Genomic DNA, 13927 nt, shown 5'->3' with positions numbered 1-13927 from the left:
CGGGAGCGCTGCTGCGCTTCCCAAGCGGCGCACTATCCAGTGCGCCACCGGGCCGGCCCGGTAAACTTCTTTAAATCTTGCTCTTACTAGAGGTGAGAAAGGAGAAGGGGGAGGAAAGATAGAGAGAGGTTGCTTAAGGGAAACAAAAGAGCTAAACAGGAAAAATAAAATCTATTGGTATACAGTCAAGTTAGGCATCTATAATTAACAATAATTCACTGCACGTTATCAAATGGCTAGAAGAGAGGAGATTGAATGTCCTCATCATAAAGAAGTGATTATGTTTGGTAATGATGAATATGCTAATTACCCTGATTTGATCATTACACATTGCGTACATGTATTGAAATTGAAATTCAATTCTGTACTCCACAAATACGTATTAATCAATATGTTCCAATAAAAAACTGGATTAGCTTGGGTTTCCATATTTAATTATCTATTATATATATGAAGATATCTACCAGAGTGCTTCAAATGTTTAAGAATAAACGGATATGTTGATACCAAAAAAAAAACCAAAAAAAAAACCTTGCTTCAATTGCTTCACAATTTCCAAAAATGGGGATCATCAATGCTTTAATGATAACTGATGTGGTCAGCCTTGCTTATTTTGGTAAGGAAGCAATATTTTTTTCCATAAGAAGGAATCCGAAGGGAAAATGGATGGTTTTGATCTGATTAAAACATAAATCTTGTTTGACTCAAGAGCTAGGTAGTCAAGCCCCTAAGGCTTACCTGGGGTGGGGCAAGGGGAAGGGGCTGCATACCTGCTGCTTCTGCTCCAGTAAGTATCCAAAAAAACCCTCCCCCAAAACCAAAACCGAAAACAAAGTCCTTGAATGTGAAACTCACAAACCTAAGTACATTAAAAAAAAAAAAAAAAAAAAAAACAAACAAAATAAAATGAAAAAACAAGCAACACTTTTAAAACTTTTCTTAAAATATCATAAAGGGTAGGTTAAAGACTCAGGTCTTTAAATGGGTACATATTGAGATCTGTCTGAAAAACTGAACTCAGTTTTAGAGCAGCCAATGGAAGACTTTTCGTTCATTAAAAATGGGCTGAATACTTTTTTATTCAAAATAATTCCAACTGTTTGGCAATAAAAAGAAACTTTAAAAATATTTTCCACACTGAAGAGCGTCTTGGATGTAGGCTCTCTGAGTTTCCTAGACCACGTTTGGTGGAAGACCTGAGGGAAGCTTGCCCTTTATCCAGCTATTTCTTTTTTTCTGTTTTGTTTTAAAGCCAAGCAATCAAAATCATTAATGCAAAGCCTTGACAGATGACATAACCAAAGATAAAATGATATTTCCAGGACCAGCCTTCAAAGTTAAAGCTAAGGCTTAATTGACCTCTTTCCAAAATGTTTTATGCATTTATGAGATTCGTAGCTCGGACTTGCACACTAACAGCTGTCCCTCCCAGCATCTGACTCCTGCAATCTGCAAAGACTGCTGAGGAGTTAAAGGAAAGCCTTTCAAACCACCTTCCCAACCTGACCACGCTACAGTTCAAATATGCCCAGGGGAGAATTAAAAGGTCAGCCGGTGTCTGTCTATCCATCTTTATGTGAGAAATTTCAAAGGAGATGGGATCAGACAACACTTTCACTGTGGTGTCAACAGATACATCATCAAAAACATGGTATCCATGTGTTTTTTTAGCCATGTAGTTTGGACTTAAGAATATGTGGGATTTAAGAGTACGTGAGCGGGCCGGCCCGGTGGCGCACTGCTACAGTGCGCCGCTTGGGAAGCGCGGCGGCGCTCCCACCGAGGGTTCGGATCCCACATACAGACCGGCCGCTCATTGGCTGAGCGAGGTGCGGGAGCAACACCGAGGGTTGCAATCCCGTAGCCGGTCCCGGTCCGGTACGGGCACAACACTGAGGGTTGCAATCCGTGGCCGGTCATGAAAAAAGAAAAAAAGGGAAAAAAAAAAAAAAAAAAAAAAGAGTACGTGAGCTACATCACAACTCTGAGCTGACCTGGGGGTGGGCAAGGGCTGTGCTGCACAGGAATGTGTCACAGGCACCATGAGCAAAAGGTATCATGTTGGGGTTCCTGTGGATGAGATCTGGAGGCCCCATGGTGATTCCTGCCCCAATGGCAAGCTCAGGTACCCACCTGGGACCACTCAGATGCCTCCCAGATGGACAGGCAGTCCTGGCCTTCACAGCTCTGCACGGGCGCTGGCCGGGGGCCTGGGCAGTAGAGGGGCCGGGTGGCGACATGTGTGCCATTCTGCAGCTGGTACACGCAGGTCACCTCTCGATGCTGGACGCCCTTCTCACAGGTCGCTGAGCAGGGGCTCCATGGGCCTGCCACCCATCTGCCCAGAATGGAAAAAAGACAGTGAGAGAAGAACTGTGGGGAGAGGCTGGCTTCCCCAGAGGGCCGTCCAGAAGGATCACGGAATTGGGAACCTATGGTGGGAGGGAAGGAGACAGACTCAGGGAACTTTGCAAGGAACTGTGGAAATAGTTCCAGAGTACTGGGGCACAGGGAGTGACCTGAGTGGTCATCTGGTTCAAAGTCCTCCTCAATACAGAAAGCTCTGCACACAAAACCGCTATGGCAGATCGAGTTATCGTTCCCAACCAGTCACTCCTCCCTGTAGTGGGATTATATATCCTGCCTGTTGTCACAGGACATGCTTTGTTCAATGGGGTGTAAGTAGACATGATACTGGCCCTGTTCCAGCAGAAGCTTCAAATGTGGTTATATGGTTTGGCTCTCATTCTCTGTTTCCTTCTCCCTGCTGTGAGAACAGCAGGTCCCAATACAGGGGATGCTCCTACAGCCTGAGCTCTGTAATGACACGACATGACACAGACCTAAGCCACGGAGACACGGGGCTGTTTGTTACTGCAGCAATAACTGACTGATAAGCCTTTGCCAAGGACCCTACAGTCCCAGCCTGAATATACCAGGACCAGGTCCTCCCTGATTTCCAGAGTGTAGGCCCTCCAGAATGGCAACTGTGACTCTCGATGATGACAACTTGTGGGTCCTGGGAAGACTAGGCTGTTGAGGCTGTCAGTCTGAAAGTCCTCTTCTAAATCTTGGTCTACCTGCCTAATGTTTCAATGATCCCTATCTTGTCAGTGTGTGTTGGCCTCAGGGTGTGGTAAGCAGCTGTGCAGTTTGGAAATTACGGTTCCTCAGGACACAAATGGGGCTGTGAATGACCTTTGTGGTAACTAAAGGACACTTTCCTGCTTGGTCCCTGGATGGGCTGGCAAGCTTTGCCCTCACTCTTGTCCCCCTTCAAACATTTCTAGCTCTCAGAGCACCCCACTTGACAAGGCAGCTCGATCCGTGCATGGCTGCTCTGGCAGCCATTCGGTTCTTTCTCATTAGTCAAGAGTCCTGAATTCCACCTGAAGCCAAACTGGACCACGCCATGCTACCATTTAGAAATGACTGCAGCGTTTCCCATTGGCAGCAGGGTGCCAACTGTCTCTTCATCTCCAGTTCCAGCTAGTGAAGCTCCTTATCGGACCCACTGCTTACATGATGGGATGGAAATGACAGTGCATACCTTGGGGTGTGGTTGTGAGAATGAGTGACAGATTGCCTGTAAACTGCTTACAACAGCGTCTGGCATGCACCTGTATAACTTTCATCACCATTGCTATTGTCTCATTGGTCGCAGGTGGCGAGCCCCCTGAGGGCAGCGTGTGACTTTCCCATCTCAGCACCCGCAACTGCTCAAACAACACTAAAGGAATTGAACTGAATTCTACGCATTTCTCCTAGTTCTGGTCTTTGGAGTAACATGGATTCTCAATCCTTCCCATCCTAATTCTAATTCTCTATAAGTCACTACTGTTCTTAAAATGAATAAAACAGCCCAGATGTGGTATGAAAGCAGCAGGAGAGAATGCGATGATTTTCTCTCTTTTTAAATGAGGCTCTGTCTTCATTAACGCTGCCCAACTTTGCACTATTCTTATAATTTTAAGCAGTCAGATTACACCTCTGCTAGCTCTCCCCAACCTCCCACCCCCTTTTTTTTCTCTCTCATGAATGGACCCCCGGCCAGATCTCCTTTGTCCCACACTTTTATAATTGCCTCTGTGAATATAAATGTCAGGCTTGAGGGTGGGATATGTCTGGTGCTATTGTGCTGATCCCAGCTGTGAAAATAGCTTTTAACCCACTCCTGTCTTTTGTATTTGCTGTGCTTCCAGGGCTGAGCCTGAGAAGTGGGACGGCTGTGTCATGTTCATGGGCGTGTCGCCTGCCTGGGGGTGCATGCTGCTAGCCACAGGATGCATCCTCACTCCCGGGCACATGGCCAGTGCATGTGCTCCAGTGCATGCGGGCGGTAATTCTGGTCCACACAGAGGTCACATCCGGAGAGTCACTGGGGATGGAGAAGAACTGACTGAGCTCAGCAGCCCCCACCTGGGAGGTATACACCCCCCATACCTCTGCCCCATCGCTGACTTGAAAAGTCAGATCTGCAGGGAAAGAGACTCCAAGAGGAATGTGGACAGGAAGGAAATTCTGTCACATGCTACCACATGGGTGGACCTTGAGGACATTATGCTAAGTGAATGAGCCAGTCAGAAAAGGACAAATACTGTGTTATTCCACTCCGATGAGGTTCATAGAGTTGTCAAACTCATAGAGACAAAGTAGAAGGGTGGTTCCCAGGGGCTGGGGGCAGGGGGAATGAGAAGTTTCTGTGCAATGGGGACAGAGTTTCAGTTTGGGAAGGTGAAAAGTCCTGGAGATGAACAGCAGAGATGGTGGCCCGGCAATGTGCATACAGTTTCCATTACTGTACTACACACTTAAAAATGGTTGAGATGGTAAATTTTATGTTATGTGCACTTTAGCACATAACATAAAATTTAAAACCCATAATTAAAAACATAATTAAAAAAACAAAAATAAAAACACAGGTGATGGCAGTGGATGGTTAGAAGCAGTAGTGAGGAGGTTAAAAAAAAAAAAAAGGCAAAACAGCGAAGCACTTCCCAAGTCCCAGGCAGCCAAAGCTGAGGCAAGAGAGGGCAGTCCCGGGCTTCGTGCCACCCCCAGTACCTGCAGAGCATTCCTGCTGGCAGCACCCGTCCACGCCTGACATGCAGGACAGGACGCTGCACCACATGCACAGACACTGTGCAGTTTATTTTAGTTGCTTTTCAGCTAGACTTTTTGCTCCTAATCTTGACAAAGACCTCAGTGAGGTATGGGATGAAAATGACTTTCTTAAACCTTTTTTTTTTTTTTTGGTGGCTCAAAGAAACCATGTCACCTGAACAACTCTGGCTGCAGGCACCCCATTGACAACACTTGACAACATTGTACTACTTAACATTATGGTAAAATCCCATCAATTCCATGCCTGGGAATTTAGGAAAGGAACTACAGTTTCGTAAGACAATTTATACTACGATTACAGATTGAGCCTTATTTTTTTTTTCCCCACTTGTGTCCCCTAAAAACCTTAACAGCAACATTTATTAGCCACGTGTGAGTTCCCAGCTCTTCTTAAAAGCCATAAAACTGTAATTCCTTAGGAAGCCACAGTTTACACGTCTCTAACTTAGGTTGCCCTTTCCCCCGTTCCTCTGAGGGAGTCGGAATGGACTCGATTTCCTTTTCTGTCCAGCACAGACTCAGCTCCTCTGCATACACTTCAAGTTGTGTCACTGTAGTGAGACACTTTGGGCATCTCGGTGACTATATGAGATCCTGTGTTTTTTTTTTTTTTTTTTTTTTTTTTTTTTATTGATGCTGTTACAAACGACCACAAACGTAGTGGCTCAGAGCAATACAGGTTTCTAATTCTATAGTTCTGAAGGTCAGCAGTAAGGTCTGATTTGCTGGTCAAAAATCACAGTGTCAGCAGGGTTGGCTCTTTTGGAGGGCTCCGGGAAATCCAATTCTGTACCTCTTTCCAAGGCTCTGGTAAAGGCCGGAATCCTTGGTGTTTCTTGGCTTGTTAGAAGCATTGCTCCAACCCCTACTTTCATGCCTCTACACATGGTGTCCTCTCTGTGTGTTTGTGTCCCTGTACGGCTGTCTTCTTATGAAGACACCAGTTATACTGGATTAGGGTCCAACCTACTCAGGATGAGCTCATCTTAACTACAGATGCCCCTCAAGTTATGATGGGGTTATGTCCTGATAAACCCATCCTAAGCTGAAAATACTGTAAGTTGAAAATGCATTTAAAACACCTAATGTACCAAACATCATAGCTTAGCCCAGCTTACCTTAAACACTTACATTAGCTTATGATTGAGCAAAATCACCTAACACAAAGCTATTTTATAATAAAGTGTTGAATATGTCATGTAATTTATTGAATATTGCACTGAAAGTGAAAAACAGAATGGATGGCACTCGAAGTACGGTTGCGACTGAGTGTGTATTGCTTTCGCACCATTGAAAAGTTGAGAAAGTGTAGAAGTTGAACCATCCTAAGTTAGGGACAGTCTGTAATTGTATCTTCAATGACCTGATTTCCAGGTAAGGTCACATTCTGAGATACTGGGGATTAGGACTTTAACATATCTTTTTCAGAGGATACAATTCAATGCATAACACAATCTTAATTCCATCTGAAAAACTAATTCCCTTTTGCCACATGAGGTAACATATTCACAGGTTCTGGGGAGTAGGATGTGGGCATCTTTGGGGACCATTATGTTGCCAACTACAGACCATTTGCCTTCATGGTTCTGAGAAATTTCAGGTTCTATTCAAAACTCAGTTTCTGTTTACATATTGACTTGGCTGAGATTTAAATTAGGTAAAGGCCTTGTAAGGTCTGCTGAGGTGTGACTTTGTCACAAAGAAACGATGGCATCTTCTGGATCACATTCTTCTGACAGTTATTTTAAGGTGAATATACAGTGACTCTCAAATACCGACAACCAAAAAAAGGTCTTTTATTTTCAACAACTTTAGATGGTTAAAAAAAAGTATGAGACATATTTCAACACAATTTGACAAGTGGACTGTCCATGGGGTCCAGTGTCAATGTTACCCAGCACCGGAGGGGGTGGAAGGGATCTGGCATTGGCTGAGCACCTAATCTGTGCAAGTCTCTCTGCTAGGAGCGTTCTCTATGTTCGCTAAATTAATGAGATGCCTGTCTGTGATCCTCTGAGCATCTATTACAGAGACAGGCATGCTCCAGGCATGGCATCAAACAGGCCACACATATGAGGGAACTTCAAAACGTTCATGGAAAGATTTGCATTTTCTTTTAGTTCTATTTTTCCGTGAACGTTGTGAAGTACCCTCATATAGTATCACAGCATAAAGAGAAGGGTGGGACACAGTCCGGAAGACCAGGGAAGCACAGGGCAGGTGACAGAGCGAGCCACTGGGTGGTTAGTCTGCTCAGCCTTGGCTTGTCTGTTCCCCAGACACACAGGCTTGGGAGTGCAAGCACCTGGGGGTGGGATAAGGAATGGGAGCCTCTAAAGGGGACTAAGAGGGGTGACTCACTGGCAGGAGGAATGTGCAAGAGATGCTGGGAAGGGGGCTGTGCTTCTAGTGTCAGGGTAGACGGGGCCTGACAAGTGTTCCTTGGATCTGGCAACAAGTAGCGCTGCTGGCCTGGGGAAGGCCTTGGGGACAAGGGGATGTGTGGCCCTGTGAGCACAGGGCTGGGTGGGCTGAAGAAGAGGAGCTGAGTCCCCATTTCTCTTGAACAAATTTAGTTTGATGCCCAGAGAGCAGGCTCTGCAGACCCTCACTCTTGCAGTGACACCACACTTTGGAAGCCAGGCCTGCTGCGTGGTAGAGGTGAGGAGTCTGTCTCATGATTTCAGAGGTGCCTGGGATGTGGGGTGGCTGTGCAGAGGCATGGGGGCCCCTGTCCATGCCACCGCAGAAGGGCAGCCTGACTGGGGATGCCTGGGGGCGAAGGGAAGGCTGGGAGTGGCCGAGCTGCAGAATAGATTGGAGGTTCCTGGGCACATCTGCCTAGAAAGGCCACCCCATCTACAAATGGTGCCTCATGGAAAAGTGACCGTGGGTCAAACAGTGGAGCTGATGGCCCGTCAGAGTCAATATCCAAAATGCAGGGTGGCCAGCATGGGAGGGAGGCCTGGGACCCAGTCAGTGGAGGGACACTTTGAAAAGGAGTCTGGTCTGAAGAGTGATCTTGTCCATTCCTGTCCCAGGGAGCCTCCAGCAGTTGGATTTGGACAGATAGCTGGATCAAAGCTCTTACTTCCCATTTATTCTCTGCCAAGAGAAAGTCCAAAAGAGCTGGCTCATGCTCATCCCTTGTGACTCTGATGCAGGTGGTGTCAGCCCTCCTGTCTGTGTCCCCGTCTTTTTCCACCTGCCATCTTGTTCTCCCGCCCACTGCAACTCCCAGAATAAGGTGGCATGGGGCCTGCCAGTCACCATTTACAGATGGAGAAACTGACTTGGAGGAGCAGCAGGACTGGCCCATGGCCCACCAGGTATTAGGTGGGTGAGTCCTCTGTGTCCCGATCCAGGGCTATCTCTTTTTCCATAGAATCACACTTCTCGCTTGGGTGCACTTGAACCTCATCACAATGCCCTGAAAGTAAAACACGCCCACATGTTGAAGTCAGACGTTCTCAAATCCTCAGAAGGACACTGGGGTCTGAAAGGCCCAGATCCAAGTCCTTACTCCACTGATTTGCCAGCTGTATGGCTGTGGGGGAGTCGGCACTCAGGCCTCAGTTTCCTTCTTAGTGAAATGTGGGTGGTAGCTCTCGTCCCACAGGCTTGTTGGAGGCCCAACTGAGATGACTTTGCTGAGGGTTAAGCCCAGGACCGGTGCCCAGGACTGGTAAAGATAATATCAGCTCTCAGGACTGCAGTAATTATTCTCCATCTAGGTATCCGTTTTGTTCACAGGAGCTGTTACTCCCCAAAGCATTCTGGAACGGGCAGTCTGTGTGGACACTCTGAACTAAGAGATGGACAAATTCACTTATTTTTTCTAATTTTTAATAAATCTGCACGATTCAGCTGAGAGGAAACACAATGCCTGTGAGTACTGAATCCTACAACTAGGTGCAAATTATTTATCTCCTCTGAGCTTTGGGATCCTCACCTGTAAAGCAGGGGCACGAGTGGTGGGCACGTGTGTGAGGACTGGAGGATAAGCACACGGCAGGTGAAGCGTTTGGGAGATGCCTGGTGCAGGGACCCAGGATGTGAGTCCCTCTCCTTTCTCCCCTGGTGCAGGGCCACTTTCCACTGGGCTGTGACTGTCCAGCCACGGGAAAGCAAATGCTTTGCTCTGCTTCACCGTGGGTGACAAGGCCTTTCCCACGGCATCTGCAACTTCATTCCCCATGTGTGCTGCGGGCCTGGGGGTGAGCAGATATGGCAGATGTTGGCTGGCCAGGCCCAGCCCTTCCTTCCAGACCTTTCCCAAGAAACAAGACTCTCCTCTGCCTGAGACCCATCCCTCTCACAGCCCATGGCAGAGTGCAGCCAGCAACTGTTATGAGAACAATCAAAACAAGGCTTTAACATGTTCATACACAGTCTCTGAAGATACGTGGTTGCCTTTATTGAACAGACGTCTGCAAAGAAGGAGTGGGGTGAGGAGGCACAGCCGAGACTCCATGGCTGGGCTGTGATGTCCTCCCGGGAGAGCTGGGGGTGGGTGGGTGGGGTGGAGCATGGTTTGCAGCTGCGTGAGAAGTTTCACCTCAGCCTTTCTCCATTTAAAACTCGAGAATTATGAGTTCTCATAAACATTTCCCCCCAAAATAATATTATTCACATATTTGTTTTTTAAAAGAGGAAATGAAAATAATGAAAATCTGAAGCGCATCATGAAGAGAAACATGCCAGTCTGTGAATATGAGCTTTTCTCTAAGCAGGTATTCCTGCTTGCACAGAGGCCCCAGCAACCCATAAAACGTCCTCTTGTGTAGGGTTAACAGAAGGCTACTGAAAGAAACAATTTCAAGGCTTAATCCTGATAAAGAGCACTTATTTCTAAGCTTGAGTGTGTTAGTTTAACCCTAAAAATTAAGATAATGGGCCAGAATCTTAGATTGCTCCATGTTTTCCTGAAAAAGTCCTCAGGCCATTATGGTTAGTTCTCATTTGCTGGGAAGGAAAAGAGGAAGGGAGGGAAGGAGGGAGGGAGAAAGAACTTCAACACTTTGCTAAAATATGGTTTAAGGAAAAATGTTTCTAAAATAGTTTCTCTGCTTATTACACCAGCTAACTCTTTGGAGAGCTTCCTGCGTGCAATGCCCGAAGCACCTGACATGATGCAACATGTTTGATCCCTGTGATGACCCTATGCAGATCCATTCTAGAGGTGAGGAAATGGAGGTACAGAGAGGTTAAGTGATTTGCTCAAGGTCACACATGAGTATGTGGCAGAGCCATTGTTCAGCAGTTTCATGAAGATCTAATTCACTACCATACAAATTATCCATTGAACGAGTACAGTGCAATATATTCAGTTAATACTGCCACAATCAATTTTACAGCATTTTCATTACCCCCAAAAGAAGCCCCATATCCCTTAGCTGTCATCCCCCAATACCTTTCCACCCCTCCCAGTCCTAGGCAATCACTAATCTGCTCTCAGTCTCTATAGATTTCACTATTCTGGACACTTTATATAAATAGAATCATGTATTACGTGGTGCTTTGTGATGGCTTTCTTTCCCTCAGCACGGTTTTTAAAGTTCATTGATGTTGTATCACATATATTTGTATACTTCATTCCTTCTTATTACCAAATAGTGTCCTACTGTATGAATACAACCACATTTTAGTTATCCATTCATCACTTGATGGAAATTTGGGTTGTTTCTACATTTTGGCTGTTATGTATGTTACTATGAACACTTGCACATGAGCTTTTGTGTGAACATATGCTCCCATTTCTCTTGGGTATATACCTGGGAATAGAACTGCTGCATCATATGGTAACTCTACATTTAACAATTTGAGGAATGCTGGACTGTTTTTCAAAGCGGCTGTACCATTTTACATTCCCACCAGCAGTGTATAAAGGTTCTAAATTCTCTACATCCTCACAAATATTTGCTATTATCTGTCTTTTTTGATTATAGCCATCCTGGTGAGTATGGAGTGGTATCTTGCTGTGTGACTTTATTGTGGCAAGATATACAGAAAATTTACTATTTTAACCATTTTTAAGTGACATTAAGTACATTCACATTGCTGTGCAACCATCACCACTAACTATCCACAGAACTTTTTCATCTTCCCAGACTGAAACTCTGCACCCATTAAACAACTCCTTATTCCTTCCTCCCCAAGCCCCTGACAACCACTATTCTTCTACCTTCTGTCTCTATGAATTTGACAACTCTAGGTACCTCATGTAAGTGGAATGATACAGTATTTGTTCTTTTCTGTCTGGCTTATTTCACTTAGCATAATGTCCTCAAGGTTCATCCCTGTTGTAGCGTGTGTCAGAATTCCTTCCTTTGTAGGGCTGAATATACAAATCAATTAGGAAAGACAAACAGCCCAATCAGATAGTGGGCAAAGAACAGGAGAATAAATCACAGAAGGAATATAAATATCCTGCAAACATATGCAAATATTCAACTTCACTACAGAGCAGGGGAATTAAATCAAACAATGAAGCACCATTTCATGCCCATCAGACTGGCAACACTAAAAAGTATCTAAACCAGATTTGGCCAGGACTGGAGAAGTGGGAGATCTTACAGGGTGTTGATGATACAATATCTACAGGTAACCCTACTGGAGTAAACGCAAGTGTGCATAACCTATGGCTTAGTAATTCTGCTTCCAAGGACAAACTTTCTTGTGTAGATGTGCTTAAAGAAACTGGACAAGAGTGTTCACTGCATAACTGTACAAACCCCATATGGCAAACCACCTAAATGGCCATCAATGGCAGAATAAATAAATACATAAGACAAAATAATACAGAACAGAGAAAACAGACGCACCCGAGCTTCAGTGGCAATAAGACAGAACCCGGAGACAAGACGGAGGCATGTGTGCTAGGTGACTGTTGACAACAGACCGAACAATACTCTCTTTTGTTTGTGGATACATACATATATAGTAAAAATGTGAAAACTGGGATGCGAAGCATACATACCAACAGGGGAAAGGAGGAGAATGGGATTAGAGAAGGGTCAAAGAGGACTTTCAATGTGTACATAACATATTACCACTTGAAAGATGTGAAGCAGATACAACAATTGTGAAGATCTATTAAAACTGGGAGGTACAGACATGAGTGTTTATTAGTTCATCTCAGTACTTTTTTTTTTTTTTTACTAAGAAAAATATGGAAGCCTTGGTCAGGTCAATATGTACTGGCTGATCTTGGCTATAGAGTGGCCGGGACTGTGGTCAGCTGAGAACGGGTGCCTGGTGTAAGGGGCAGCCACTGGAGCCCACTGTGGCCATGGGTCAAGTCGTGCCACATCTTTCATTTTTTTAAAGCAAAGATGAATATCCAGCTTCCTCCTGATTTTAAAATCAGGAAATGAATTCTAAGACCTTAGGTCACCTGTGTGGGCCAAGCCATGTCTGCTGTGGAATTTGGCCCTGTGGCCTGTGGTCTAGGACCTTATGCTTCAATATCCTGAGGAGGCAGCTGGGATGGTTCTGATGGCCAGATGTGTATCTTCCTCCAACTGTCCCCTGAAGAGGACACTGCACCATTTGCTTGTCACAAGGGTCCTCTGTCATTGCTTTTGTCTTTGCTTTGATTGCCACATTGCTATTACACGCATATGCTGGTAGGCCTTTGGGTTGGCTTAACAGGTTAGCACCCAGCATTTTGTCCTGAGAAGATTAGGATGAAAAGGCTCCCCCAGATTAATGACGTGACATGGTCATTGCAAGACACCAGTTTGAACGGTACCTGACAGAAATGAACACCAAAGTCCTGGACCAAGTGAGCTGCAGAAGACACCCAGAGGCCTGATTAACAGCAGCAGGAGTCCCTGGCCAGCCCAGCCAGCTGCCCAGCCATGCAAAACTATCCAATGTGAAAACATGCAAGCAGACCTCCCCAGCATCCCACCCCCAAGGCTGCCCCACTTTGGCTATGAAAATGCTCTGAATTTCACAAGACTCTCAGAAAATGTTCCTAGGGGGAGCTGTCAGGAGTCAGAGTGAGCCAGTTTTGTGCTTCTTGGAAGGGGGGCCGAGGGGAAGGGCTACCCTGGGCTGCTGTGTTCAGAGGGGCAGAGGCAGGCCTCCAACACGGCAGGCCTGAAGAGCTGGCTGCCTCGGGCCAGAGCTTGCCCTGCGAGGGTTCTGGCACACAGCTTTACAAGCAAGGGAATTCACGGCTCTGCCTGCTTCCCGCCCACAACTACCTTTAATTGCAAGCCGCACACTCGCTCCCTGACTCCCCCAGAGCATGCAGGAGCCAGCCAGGGCCCTTGACAACAACCCCCGAGGTGATTCTCTGCTGCTCTGTTTGAATCCCTGGTGCCTTTTGACATGCTGCTGTGTTTGGAGCGGTGGCTCCAGTGGTTATGGCTTGTAAAGGCCATGTCCATGGTGAACTTGAAAAGAGATTTCCCAGGGGTGACAGACATTCAGGCTGGAGCCACACAAAGATGGCTGGTGCCTGGGGACCTGAATCCTGACTCAGTGGCTGGTGGTCGGCAGCATCTACTTTGTTGTACTAACCATGGTAACTACAGGTACTTGGTGAGCATAACTTGTCATAATGACCCTTAGTACCGACGACAACTTTGGCTGTCCTGACAACCAGTTGTCCTTGTTTTTGCCTGTTCTTTCTTGACTTTTCAGGTACAGGGAGCACTTTCTGCTCTGCCTCCTACTTCCATCTCCTCCTCCTCCCTCCCCGTGGTTCAGTCTTTGGCCCTCTTGCTCCCAGGACTCACTTAAAAATAACTTTTTTGCAGACCTTACCTATGCTGTGGTTTCCACAGATACT

The 13927-nt window shown here is 46.0% G+C and overlaps 1 protein-coding gene across 1 annotated transcript in view; it reads right to left on the bottom strand.

Moving 5' to 3' along the window:
• Positions 1-13927, bottom strand: part of ADAMTS17 (ADAM metallopeptidase with thrombospondin type 1 motif, 17) — a 313263-nt gene that overhangs the window by 25351 nt on the left and 273985 nt on the right. Inside the window, exon 19 of the mRNA XM_008568277.1 lies at positions 2134-2338. Coding sequence (XP_008566499.1) covers positions 2134-2338 — 205 coding nt within the window. The remainder of the gene's footprint in view (positions 1-2133; positions 2339-13927) is intronic.

This window comes from Galeopterus variegatus, unplaced genomic scaffold (genome assembly GCF_000696425.1).
Source record: "Galeopterus variegatus unplaced genomic scaffold, G_variegatus-3.0.2 Scaffold393, whole genome shotgun sequence".
Lineage (NCBI taxonomy): Eukaryota > Metazoa > Chordata > Mammalia > Dermoptera > Cynocephalidae > Galeopterus > Galeopterus variegatus.
The sequence above is the reverse complement of the archived record's forward strand: the minus strand, read 5'-3'. Positions and strand labels throughout refer to the sequence as shown.